This window comes from Sorex fumeus, unplaced genomic scaffold, assembly GCF_029834395.1.
Source record: "Sorex fumeus unplaced genomic scaffold, SorFum_2.1 ptg000007l, whole genome shotgun sequence".
NCBI lineage: Eukaryota > Metazoa > Chordata > Mammalia > Eulipotyphla > Soricidae > Sorex > Sorex fumeus.
Window position 1 is genome coordinate 40,417,589 of NW_026606064.1, and position 14,457 is coordinate 40,432,045.

Sequence of the window (14,457 nt, forward strand, 5' to 3'; positions counted from 1 at the left end):
TTAAATTCATAAGAATCAAATGATAAATGAATCAAATTAAATAAAAATATTAACTTTTTATTATTTTTTAAATTATGAAATTTAAATTTAATATTTAAAAGATAAGCTCATAACTATCCAATTTATGAAATGGGCTAATATTGCTTTTCGGTATAACCATACAACAGCAAATTTTAATTATCAGTTACTAAAAATTAGTGTTCTGCAGGGCGTTTGTCTTGCATGCAGCCAGCCTGGCCGAGCCGAGTTTGATTCCTCCGCCCCTCTTGGAGAGCCCGGTAAGCTACTGAGAGTATCTCGCCCACATGGCAAAGCCTGGCAAGCTACCTGTGATGTACTCAGTATGCCAAACACAGTAACAACAAGTCTGCCTCTGCCACCCATCACTTCTTTTCTCTGCTTACTACCTGCCTTTTCCTTCACATCACTTACTTTTTCAGATCTTACCTCCTGCTGTTACACCTTCCCCCTGCCCCCATGCCTACCACCTGAAAGTTAACACTACACTGCAGAAAATTCTCTATATACATCTGTTGTATAGACAGAAGTAACAGTAAAGCTGCAACAATGATGGGTATTCGAGGTATCAACATCAGGTAAAACTTTAAACTTTGACAGTTGTAAAGAAGAAACAAGGACACCCATGATTTGGGGGTGGGGAAGGCAGAGCAATAGCAGAGTGTGTAGGGCATTTGCCATGCACACAGCTGACCCAGGTTCTATCTCCGGTATTTCATATGGTTCTCTGAGTACCACCAGGGGTAATTCTGAGTGCAGGAATAACCCCTGCACATCACAGACTGTCACCCATCCCCTCCCACAAAATAGATACACCCAAGATGAGAGAGCTTGATAGAAAGTTATATACAAAAGTAGTCCTTGGAGTACTGAACAAGTTATATAACAGTACTCCTTATAAAAGATAAAAGAATTTAAGAATTCTATTCCTGACTCATAGAGTGTGGTTAACTTATAACGAGCATATTACAAATGAATTACCTAAAAACCTGAGTGGCTTAGTGTACCTTGGATCCTTTACTAAAGTAGATAAAAATCACAAGTAGCGGGGGTGGAGCGATAGCACAGCAGGTAGGGCTTTTGCCTTGCACATAGCTGACCCACACAGCTGACCCAGGTTCAATTCCCAGCTTCCCATATGGTCCCCTGAGCACTGCCAGGAGTAATTCCTGAGTACAGAATCAGGAGTAACCCCTGTGCATTGCCGGGTGTGACCCAAAAAAGCAAAAAAAAAAAAATCACAAGTATTGATTAAAAATTTGTTAAGGTATTTGTTAAGTATCTATCTTCTGGATCTTCACAAAAAATAATCTCTTTAAAGTAAATAAAACAGGGTCCTAGGAAGCTTAGGCAGTAGTACTGAGGCACTGCTTGTTATTCAGAATCGGCATTTTGCACCCAGATTAGGTTGACCCAACCCCTCAAAGTGGAAGGGGAGGGAAAGGCTATTAGCCACTGCAGCATGGCTCCACCTAGTACTGATTCCATATAAAGGCACAGCAGTGGCAGAGCACAGGCACTGCTTCCTACTCAGCATCACCTGGTCTTTTACGGCAGGTTAGAATTTCCCCTGCCTGTGAAGTAGAAGGGAAAGAGAAGGCTGTTTTGCTACCTACTCAGGCTTGTCTCTGTTTAATCCTGTTCCAGGAAACTGAGGCATCACAGAGGTGGTGGTGGTCTACTATTTGTTACTAAGAATTGCCATTTTGCCCCTTTTACTGGGTTAGTAACTTCCCAGTCCATAAGGCCTGTGGCCACTCTGTGGCTGCACATTACTTCATCTCTTTAAGCCTCACAATGACCATGCAATGATATACTAACCCCGGTCACCTTGCTACACAAGAACACACAAGAAACACCTCCAGACTGCAAAAGTTGCGGTGGAAAAGCAGTGTAGAAAATCACTAGGTATGGTGAGTGAAGATGGTAGCCTAGAAGACTCAATCAAGAACGAGCCATATATACACTCTGATAAGGACTTTAGAGAGGAAATTTATTTAAGGTATTTAAGTAGCTCAAAGAAAAAATGGAATGGATCACCAATACAACACAAGAAGATACGAGAGCAGAAATGAGAAAACTACAAACAGAAATGACAGTAATGAAAAACAGAATATGCAAAATGAAAAACTCACTGGAAGGTCTCAGCAGAATAACAACTGCTGAGAACAGAAACAGTGTATTCCAAGATGAGTGCAGAATACCTCCAGACAACAGCAAAGATGGCGGGGGGGGAGGGGGAACCTCAAAATAAACAAACTGCTGACAGAACTTTGGGATGAGTTCAAGAGGAACAACATAAGAATCATCATGGTCTCAAAGGGTCAGCAAGATAACCCTGATGAAGAAGGAACAGTCAAAGACAACATTGCTGACAAAGTCTCACAGCTGGAGAACACATGCATCTAGATACATGGAGACCAAAGTGTGCCAGCTAAAAGAGATCCAAATAAGAACACTCAAGACATATCTTAACCAGAATAACAAAAAAACATAGATCTTCAAAGAAGCAAGATCAAAGAAGGAAATTATATATAAAGGAGCATCCTTAATATTTACAGAAGATTTTCCAATGAAACTGTCTTCTAGGCCCATAGTCAGCGGTAGTATACAGTGAATAAACTCAATGAAATGAATACTTACCAAGAATGCTTGCTCTACTGAACCAGAATCTCTTTCAGATTTGAAGGAATGATAAAAACTTCACAGATAAATAGTAACCTGGAACTTCACAGGCTCAAAACTATCTTTAAAGTTAGAACTAATGGACATAATTTAAAGGCAAGACAAACATCACAAACACACCAAACTCCTGCAGAAAGATGACATAAAACCCCATGAAAAAATTTCTCTCAATATCAATGGGCTAAGTGCACTAATTAAGAGATGCAGAGTGGCAGAATGGATTAGAAAATTGAATTCCAACATTCTTCCTCCAAGAAGCACATTTGGATAGACAGAAAAAGGACAGATTCAAAGTCAAAGGTTGGAAGACAATTTTTCAAGTAAAATAATTCCCTCAAAAATTTTGGAGTGGCCACACTCCAGACTTCAGGATGTAAAAGATTATAAGAGACCTACAAACCACTTCCACCACTGTGTAAGCTCAATCTACCAGCCTTTTTCCAGAGTCTCATAAGTAAATCTCAAAAGAAATCAAGAGATCAACTAACCACAAAAATTTCTCAGACACATTTCCCAGCTGAGACATCTAGGGAACTGTTGGAGAGGGCTGGGCTAGGACCCACCCATACAAAGCCCCAGCAGCCACTGACTCTCATGCTCCAAATTTACCATCATTCCTCTGGCCGGATGCCATCATTTAAGGACTGAGCCTCACAGAGAACTTAACCTGTCCCAAACTTAAGTACATGTGTCCCTGCGACCAAAAATTCCAGGCTTTTTCAGAGTCAGCATGGGTTATGTTCCCCACCTTCCTGTACTTCTAGATGCCCAGACAGTCATGCCCAGGAACTGCTGCTGAAGCTATGTAAGCTCATCTACAGGCCTTGTTCCAAAGACTCATAAATCTTGAAAGATCTAGTCACAAAAACATCTCAGACACACATTTCCAGCTGAGACATCTGGGAAACACTCAAAGTGGGGTGGTCCAGGGCCTGCCCAAACAAAGCCCAGAAAACTGCTTGCTCCCACACTCTGAAGATGCTGTGATGACTCCAGTGGGATTCCATCTCATTAGGACTAAGACTCACAGTTAAATTAACCTGCTGAAAACTCAGGCACACTGTGATTGAAAACTTCAGGCCTTCTCAGAGTCAGAATGCAATACCTCCACTCACCTCCCTGTACATTAAGGAGTGCCAGCAGTCATTCCCACACCCCAAAGTTGAAGCTTAGTTAAAAATTTAACTCCAGCTGTACCACTCAGTTAAATATCTGGAGCAAAATCTCAAAACTCTACAATACTGACCATCCAGTAGTAGCACACCAGATTGAATGGGATGCAACATAGAAACCAAGCAATCTGAACTACAAAAGAACACAAAAGACTTAACCGGTAACATCATCTTAGTAAGCACTCTGAAAATGACTTAATGTTTCCATGGTTGAGATACAACAGTTTTTACTAATTTTCTTCCAAGGAAATAATTTTTGATCATTCCATTAGCAATTTATTGATAACAATATAAAATAAATTTTTATGGGCCTGCTAAGGGCTCTAGGCTTGGTTGGGAAATTGGAGACAATGGTGGAGGGAAGATGATAGTGGTGGTGGGACTGGTGTTGGAATACTGAATGCCTATAAAAAGTCATCATAAACAATTTTATAAACTTTATGAAGAATGTTTTAAGTGCTACAATGAGTAATGGTGTGCATATATCCTTTTCAGGGGATGTATTCATGTCCTGGGGGTAGATGCTATGGGAGAGTAGTATAGGTATATATCTAAATTACTGATTCAACAACACTTAAAATTTAAGATCTAAGCCATAAGCACCAAACTTTGCGATGTGTTGGTCAAGATGGCAGGTAGGGGTGAGGTGGACGGTGAAGGTCATGGAATATGGGAATACCGGTGGAGGGAAATTGACTCCAGTGGTGGGATTGCATTGAAATATTGTATGTGTAACACTAAAATATCAGTAATTTTGTAAGACACTGTTATTGAAACCCAAGCACAAAAACTTGTAAGTCTACAACTGTACCTCATGGTGTCTCTCTAATAAAAATTAAAAAAAAAATTTTTTCTTAAATGCAGTCTTTGGCCTCAAAGCCTAAGAATGAGGAAATAAAATGAAAACTGGAAGCTTGGTGCCACTTGAACTAGAATGTGTGCCCAGAAGTATCTGATCAATAGAGAAATAGGGCCTTGTGTTAAAAGTAAGAACCCTTCATTTTGTATGACAGGGTGTATACAAACATGCAATACCATAATTGATAGTTATTAAAAAGATCACGTATTTTCAAGTCTCCAAGTCCATGGAATTTTTTGGACAGGTGGAATATTTTCTTAAATATTTATTTATGGATATATTACTTTAGGTCAACCTCTCTCATTAAGTCTATAAGCTTTCATCTTTATGGAAAACCGAACTGGTCCTGTGGCTACTATTCATAGGCCCTTCAATCTATTGAATGCTGAATTAATGAAAGAAGAATGCTAAGATCACTTGAAAATATAAAAGGAGATATGAACACTACTGACCATGAATAAGTATACAGTAGTGTCAATTGAAGGTTCTGGGATGTTAGAGATCCTGGACATCATTCCCCAGGGCTGAGAAAATAGATGGCTAGTTTGACCTACAGTAGGATTTTGACAGGCACTATTTAAGAAAAACGGATATAAAGACAAGGAGTATACCATAAATAAGACTTAAAACTCACTGGAAAAGTTATTATTTTTTTCTCTCTATATCCAGAATGCTTTCAGATTGCCATACACACAAATATATAAAAGGAAAATTCTGAATGAATTATTACACAGTAACATATTATAATGACAGAGAATTTTGGGTACTAGATATTAGTTTCCTTTATACAAAAGCACACAATGGTTTCATTTGTTACTACATAGACCACATACTGTTCAATTTTACTCTTTTATCAACTTTAGAGATACTTTCTTTTTCTTAAAGTTTTATCTGGGATGACGGAAAAGTGGGAGAATTATTTCTGAAATCATATCTAAGTAACGAAAGAATACCTCCTTTTTGTCAAACGTGAGAGGAAATCAAAAACAATAGCAGAAATGAAACAAATTTAAAATTTCCACATCATAGAATCTGATTATTTTAAAGACAATATAAAACTTTCACTGGAGTGCATGGAGAAACAGAAAATCTTTATGAGATGAATTTAAGTAACTTGACTAAGATTTTAACATTTAAATTTCATTCATGAATTTCAGCCTACTGATCATCAGTAGACAGAGTCTCCTACCCTATGCCTGACTGTCTCCACCAGGGCCCAACAGCTGAAGACCACCGAGGCCCAGCCAAGGCCTTGCTGGGAGCACTCTCCACACACTTGGATGAGCCTCACGCATAAAAGAACTGACAGAGGAACCCAGGTGTGTGGGACCCGGGGCTGAGATCTCCAAGCCTGTACAGTTTGGGACTGGACCTGCCAGTAACTAGACAGTTACACCCACCAACTGCCGTGTAACTCCAACAACGGCCAGGATCCAGAGATTTTCACACTCAGCTCCCGGAAGCGCGCGGCCGCATTCGCGGCCGCGCGACATCTTATCATCTCATTCCTAATTCGGTCAAACTGGCAGGCTACCAAATGTAACATGCCCACACGGCAGAGTCTGGCAAACTCCCCGTGGTATACCCAATATGCCAAATACCAGTAACAATGATGGGTCTCATTCTCCTAAACCTGAAAAAGCCTTGAATATGGCACTTAAAAAAAGAAAAATCTCAGGGCTAGGACGAAGAAGACGTTACTGGCACCTGCTTGAGGCAATCGATGAACAACAGGGTGGTCGTGATTGTGATCGTGATCATCAGTGATATCGCTATAAAATATATTCTGTCATTAGATAATGGTGAATTATTAAGTACCTTTGATTTCATGTCCTCTCTTTCTTTTGTTATTTCTTTTTTAAAAACCTCTTTCTCAAAAGTTCGTTTCTCTTGCTGAGACGCAAGTAATTTTTCAAGGCGCTCTGTTTGCTTTTCAAGCTCATTCTTCAATTGCTCACACTGTATTAAAGTCTGTCAGAACAAGAAAGTGAAATGGAAGCTTGGAGTTTGAAAAAATAGGAGAAAAATAGATTATTAAACTTTGCATTTACTTAAAATAGTTAAAATTCACTGCAGAGTAATTTTTTGTACCTTTGTTTATACCACTGACTTATCTAAAATGTCATTCTAATGTTATCTTAATCAATTTTCAAAATTAAGGCTATGAGTAACAAAAGACACAACATTGTAGGAGACTTTCTCTATGGGCCAGAAAGCTGGCAGCGGTTTCACTCACACTCTATGATGGACACTGCACACCTCTAATACTTGTCATCCTGGTCCCCAGCCCCTGCCACTCCCCACTCCCCTCAAACACACAGGTCAGATTAGAAGAGGGCAAGGTTTTCTGCACAGCTAGAAGCATGGGTAGGAGCAAAAGACCACCTTGAAGGAAAGATTTATCCTGTTGATAAGCAAATTAGTTTTGAACCCACACTCTGAAATGGACACTACATGCCTCGAATGCTTAGGTCCTTCCACAGGTCAGACCAGCACTGGGCATGGTTTTCTGAGTTAGCTATGTTAGCAGCCACCAGTTAATCTCTTCACCATATCCCATAAGATCCACAAATTGGCTTCTTCTACAGAACTCTCACTAGGGCTGACTGGTGATCCCTACCATATTAGGCCAATTAGCCCCTACTCCAATCAATATTCCCCCAAATCTAACAAAAGTAACGGTGAGTGGAAGAAATAATATAACCCTAATAAAAAATAACAGTCAGTTCAAGCCAAATAACACATTTCCTGAATCAATACAAGAGGCTCCACACAAATACATAGGAGCACCAAACTATAAGGGAATATCTTCAACTGTGAAAAAGAAACCATCAGCCACCAAGCTCCCCTTGAGTCCTCCCTGGCAGTGTGGGGGGAACACTGATAATGTATTGGAAAGAACCACATCCAGACTATAACAGGCACCATGGGGAAACAGCACAGAACTCCACTACAATAAGTGGGTGACGATAGGAGCCTTAAAACTTCAAAACGGTATACCCACATACATAATCTCTATGATAAAGAATTCAGAGATGAAACGGTGAAGATGTTTAATGAGTTCAAAGAAACAGTGAAATAGACATCCAATAAAATACAGGAGGATATAAGAGAAACAGTGGAATGGACAGCCAATAAAAAAAACAGAGGATATGAGAGCAGAACTAAGAAAACTATATGTAGAAATGTCAATAAAAACAAATTCAGTAAATAAAATGAAAAACTCAGTGGATACCCTCAACAGAAGACTAACAGCAGCTGAAGACGGAATCAGTGAACTTGAAGATGAGATGCAGAAAACTTCCAGGATACAGCAGAACATGGAAATAAACTCAAAATAACTCAGGGGCAGACAAGAGTACTATGGGACGAAATCAAGAAGAACAAGATAGAAATCATCAAAGTTCCAGAGGGACAGGAAGGCAACCCCAGTGAGGAAGTAACAGTTACTGCTGAAAAGTTCCCGGAATCAGAGAATGCAAACATCCAGACAGATCCAAGAAGCCCAAAGAGTACCAGTTAAAAGAGGCCCTAATAAAAATATTTCAAGACATACCCTAATTAAAATTATGAAAACATAGAGACAAAATACTAAAAGCAGCAAGATCAAAGAGATACAGAAGAGAGTCCCTTAGGTTTACAGCAGATGAATAGAATGCAACCCTTCAATGACCAAAGTCATTGATGGAATATAGAATTAAAAAAAAAACTTAATAAAATAAATGTCTTACCAGTAATACTTTACCAAGTAATACTCTCATTCAAATTTGAAGGGATGATACACAACTTCATAGAAAAAACAACAGTTTTAGAACTTGAGACTCAAAATCAACTTTGAAAGAACTGAAGGGCAACACAAACCCCACAACCACAACAAACTTCCAAAGAAAGAGCACAAAATCCCATGAAAATAATGTCTCTCGATGTCAACGGTCTAAAGACACCAAGAAAGAGACAAAGAGTGACAAAATGGATTAAAAAAATTGGATCCAACATTCTGCTGCCATAAGTAACACCTTTGAATAGTCAGAGCAAACACAGATTCAAAGTCAATGGCTGAAGAACAATTCTCCAAGCAAACAACTTCTTCAAAAAGGCCAAGGTGGCCATACTATAAATTTATCTGATGACATAAATTTCAAGCTGAAAAAAGGTTAAAAGAGAAGTGAAGTTCATTTCTTAATAATCAATGGAAGAAATGACATCATCAGGAAGAAATTACATCATTATTGGGAGGAAACTGTATCATCATCAGGAAGAAATTACATTCCTACACATATATGCTACACTCCTACATAAATATGCACCTTCACCGAGAGGTCAGCAAAATAGTTAAAACAACAGCTAAGAAACTCTTAAAGTCTTAATAGTACACTGGTAGCAATACAATACTGTTTTGTCACCACTTAAAAGATCAAGGAGAACTGAAGCTCAGAAAAAAAAATACTGATTTTTAAGGATGAAATGGAAGACAGCAGTCTAGTAGATATACACAGGGCTTTTTATCTCCCTGAAACCAAATACACATTCTTCTATAGTGCACAGGAACATTCTCCAAGACATACCAATTGCTGGGCCACAAAATATGCCTCCATAAAAAAAAATTTAAAAAATAAAATAAAAAAAAATAAAAAAAAGAGAATAGAAATGGTATCATCTCTCTTTTTAGACCATGATGTACTGAAAATAGAAATCAATCACATACAGAATCAAATCAAACACCTGGAAATTTAAACAGCTCACTAATGATCAACTATTGGCTTAGAGATTCCTGGAAGCAAAAAATGAGGACCGAAGCTACAAGAACTTGTGGGACACAGCAAAATAGTGTTAAAAGAAAAGTTTATAGCTCTTCAAGTATTCATCAGAAAGAAAGAAAGGGCTCAGATAAATAACTTGACTACAAAGTTTAAGACCTTAGAAAATGACCAACAAAAGGAGTCCAAAGCAGGCAGGAGTAAGGAAATAATAAAATTCAAAACAGAAATTAGAGTTAGAATCTCAAAAGACAAACCAAGAGATCAATAAAACCAATAGCTGTTTATTTTTATTTTTATTAATTTTTAAAATTTTTATTAGTGAAACACGAGGTACAGTTGTAGACTTACAAGTTTTTGTGCTTGGGTTTCAGTTATACAATGATCGAGTACCCATCCCTCCACCAGTGCCCATTCTGCACCACCAATGATCTCAGTATCCCTCCAACCTCCCTTATCCCCCCCATCCCATCCCACCTCGGTGACAGGGCATTCTCTTTTATTCTCTCTTTCCTTTTGGGTGCTGAGGTTTACGAAAGGGGCATTGAGTGGCAATCATGTTCGGTCTATAGTCTTTCAGCATGCATCCTCCATCCTGGGAGGATCCTTCCAACCCCCTTTTCTTGCTGTTCCCTTCTCTGTCTGAGCTGTCTTTTCCCCTAGCATGTGTGGCTAACCTTCAAGTCATGGACTGAACCTCCTGGTACTTATCTTGACTATTCTTGGATGTTAATCTCCCTCCTATTTTGTTACTTTATATTCCCCAGATGAATAATAGCTGTTTTTTTTTTTAAAAATAAACAAGATCGATAAATCACAAGCAAGACTCGCAAAGAAAGGTAGAGAGAACACTACAAAAACTGGATCAGGAATGAAGAGGGAACATCAAAACAGATACCACAGAAATTCAAAGTATCATCAGAGATTACTTTCAGTATCTTTATGCCAAGAAACAAGAGAACCTAGAAGAAATGGATACATTCCTGGATTCACATAACCTCCTAAGGCTGTACCAAGATTTGGATACCTGAACTACCAAGGAAATCGAAATGGTAATTGAAAATCTTCCCCAAAACAAAAGCCCAGACCCAGACAGATATAGCAGTGAATTATTTCAAATATTTAGAGTTACTGCCACCCTTTCCAAGATTTTCTAGAAAATTGAGCAGAAACACTCCCAGTTTCTATGAGGCAAGTATCACCCTAATACCAAAAGCTGATAGAGACATGAGAGAGAGAGAGAGAGAGAGAGAGAGAGAGAGAGAGAGAGAGAGAGAGAGAGAGAGAGGAAGCTTTTAATTCCTGATGAACACAGAAGACCTCCAGAACCAGCTACAACCATGCTGAGACCACTCTCCACACGCATGAAGGTACCGGTAGAGGAACAAAGGCATGTGGGTCCTGTGGCTGAGATCTCCAAGCCTGCTCAGATCAGGGCTGAGCATCCTCTACCCAGATCCTCCATCTTCCAGTAGGCAGGGGTCACACTCACCAACTGGCCCCCTGGTGCCGTGTAATCCCATCAATGGCCAAGACCCAGAGACTATAAAACCCAGCTCTCAGAAGATATCTTATTATCTCATTCTTACTTTTGACAAACTGGCAGGCTACCGAATGTAAACTGCCCATATGGCAGAGTCTGGCAAACTCCCCGTGGCGTACCCAATATGCCAAATACCAGTAACAATGATGGGTCTCATTCTCCTAACCCTGAAAGAGCCTTGAATATGGCACTTTTTAAAAAATGTTAGGGCTAGGAAGAAGGAGACGTTACTCGGGCCTGCTCGAGGCAATCGGCGAACAACAGAATGATTGTGATCATGATCGAACACAGATGCAAAGATCCTTAACAAAATTCTAGCAAATAGAATCCAACAAGTCATCTAATGAGATCATACACCATGATCAAGTAGATTCATTCTGGGAATACAAGGGTGATTTAATATTTGGAAGTCTAGGCCACATGGCAGCAGCAGAGATGGGCCGTCCCATCCCATCTCCCTGCCCGCCTGGGGTCCTGGCTATCATGCCCACGATCTGCCTCTGGGTACCATCCTCAACGCATCAATGACCTTAATCCAAAAACTCCCAAATGAATCTCAAAATGGATTAGCTCCCTATAGAGATGTTTCTGGACCTCAGTCATTTATAATTTTAGAATTCTGGAAGCGTGAGGCTGCTTTCCCAACCATGTGACATCTCCGGATATTCATAATAATCAATAGAAAGTAAATTATCTAGCATCTGTCCCTGGAAGGCAGGCTTGAATGGTGGAAAATTCAAAATAATGGGGGTGGTAAGGAGTGCTGGGATGGGTGTTGAAATATTGACTGCAATCAATTAATGTGAACAACCTTATGAAAATAAAATTTAAAATAATAATATTTGGAAGTCTATCAGCATAATACACCATAACAGTAAAGAAAAATAAAAACCATGTAATCATATCAATAGATTCAGAGAAAGCATTGACAAGATCTGGCATCTGTTCATGATAAAAACTCCAAACAAAATGGGAGTTGAAGGAATTTTCCTCGGTATAGTCAAAGTCATCTACCTCAAGTCCACAGCAAGCACTATTTTCAATGAGGAAAAACTTCCCTCATAAGATCAGCCACAAGTTAAGGTTGCCCACTCTTGCCTCTCCTATTCAATATAGTAATAAAAATACTTGCCATAGCAGTTTGGTAATAAAGAGATAGGAAGGACATACATATAGGGTAGGAAAAGGTCAAGCTTTCACTATCTGTAGGTGATATGATACTGTGCTAAAAAAACCCTAACGATGCTTAAAAAGCTCTTATAGAGAATATGTTTGTATAGTAAACAGCATGTTACAAAATCAACGTTAAAAAGTACATGTCTTTTCTATAGACAAATAATGAAAGAGAAGAAAGCAAAAATTTTTAAAAGTCTTGTTCAAAATTGTGCCTCAGGAAATAAAGTAAGTTCCTTGGAATCAGCTTAGCCAAAGAGGTGAAGAACCAATACAAAGAAAACTAAAAAACACTATTTCAAGAAATAAAAGAACATGAGAAACTAGTATACATCTCCTGCTCATGGACTGGGAGAATTAACATTGTCAAAATGACAACACTCCCCAAAACATTATACAGATTCAGTGCAGTCCCTGTAAGGATACCCATTTCATTTTTTTCCTGGTCCTCATACTTATTATCTTTATGTTTTACCTATTTCATTTTTAAAGAAATATTCAACATTCTGAATTTCATTCGGAACAATAAGTCTCATCAATAGTGAAAGCAATCCTTGGGAAAAAGAAGATAGGAGCCATCTCAGTTACTACGCAGAGGCAGAGGTCGTAATTACAACAGCATGGTACTTTAGGTACTGATTCCAGTAGTAATTGAGACAGACTTACAGATACAATTGGATGTCCTGACACAGACCCTCAAATATATGGTCATTTAAACTTTTTTAAAGGAGCAAGAAATACAAAGAGGAGCAAGGAAAGCCTCTTCAAGAAGTGGTGGGGGCTGGAGCGATAGCACAGCAGGTAGGGCGTTTGCCTTGTACACAGCCAACATGACCGACCCTGGTTCAATTCCCAGCATCCCATATGGTCCCCCGAGCACCGTCAGGAGTAATTCCTGAGTGCATGAGGCAGGAGTAACCCCTGAGCATCGCCGGGTGTGACCCAAAAAGCAAAAAAAAAAAAAAAAAAAAAAGTGGTGGAAGGAAAGCTAAACAGATATATGCAAAAAAAAAAAAACCCAAAAAACTCAGACCTCTAACACAAAGCACAAAAGTCAGATTAAAACAGATTACATACCTTGATAACAGAGGTACATGGAGAAAAATGTAGACAGAACTCTCCATGACATTGAAGCTAAAGGCATCTTCAAAGATGAAATATCAATAACCAAGCAAGTGGAAGCAAAGATAAACAAATGGGAACTACATTAAAATAAAAAGCTTCTGCACCTCAAAAGAAATGTGACCAAGATACAAAGACAATCCATGGAATGGGAAAAATAACTCCAACTGTAGCACTGTTCATAATCCAACTGATAAGGGGTTAATAAGACACTGGTAGAACTCCACAAGAAAAAAACATTCAACCCCATAAAAATGGGGAGAAGAAACAAACAGAAACTTCTTCAAAGAAGAAATACAAATGGACAAAAAGCACATAAAAAATGCTCTAAATCACTGATTATCAGGGAGATGCAAATCAAAACAACAATGAGATACCATCTCACACCACAGAGAGTGGCACACAAAAGAACAAGAACAACCAGTGCTGGCATTGATGCAGGGTAAAAAGGGACTCTCATTTATTGTTGGTGGAATACTAATTGGTCCAGACTTTTCAGAAAATACAGGTTTCTTCAAAAAACTAGAAATTGAGCTTCCATATAACCCAGAAACACCACTTCTGGACATGTACCCTGCGAGCCAAAAATACACAGCAGAAAAGCCACCTGCACTTGTAAGTTCATTGCAGCACTTTCACAACAGCCAGAATCTGAGATGAAGGAAGTTACTGCCATCATTTGTAGCCCTCATGTATTTTGTGAAGTTTGTCTCACATTTTAAAGAAGCTCTTTTGGGCCACAGAGCAAAAGAATGCTTGCTTGCATGCAGCTGACCCAGATTTGATCCCCGGAACCACACATGATATGCCAAGCATTGCCAGCAGATCCCTGAATGAAAAGTCAGGAATGAGCTTAAGCACAACTGGCTGTGGCTCCACAAATAGTAGTAGTGGTAGTAGTAATAGTAGTAGTAGTAGTAGTAGTAGTAGTCATGGTAGTAGTAGTCGTGGTAGTAGTAGTAGTAGTAGTAGTAGTAGTAGTGATTATAATAATAATAATGATAGAATAAAGCAATTATTTTAAAGCTCATTTAGAAATGATTTCAAAGTTATAACATTCCTAAGCTGTTGTATCATCCTTCAAAGTGCACTCTTGGTGTTAAGTTCATTGATTTTAATTTTTACTAT

General features: G+C 38.9%; 1 protein-coding gene across 1 annotated transcript in view; it reads right to left on the reverse strand.

The window, feature by feature from the left end:
* The window catches only part of SDCCAG8 (SHH signaling and ciliogenesis regulator SDCCAG8), a 125,873-nt gene that overhangs the window by 56,578 nt on the left and 54,838 nt on the right, over positions 1–14,457 (reverse strand). Inside the window, exon 6 of the mRNA XM_056135676.1 lies at positions 6,553–6,705. Within this exon, the coding sequence (XP_055991651.1) occupies positions 6,553–6,705 (153 nt within the window). The remainder of the gene's footprint in view (positions 1–6,552; positions 6,706–14,457) is intronic.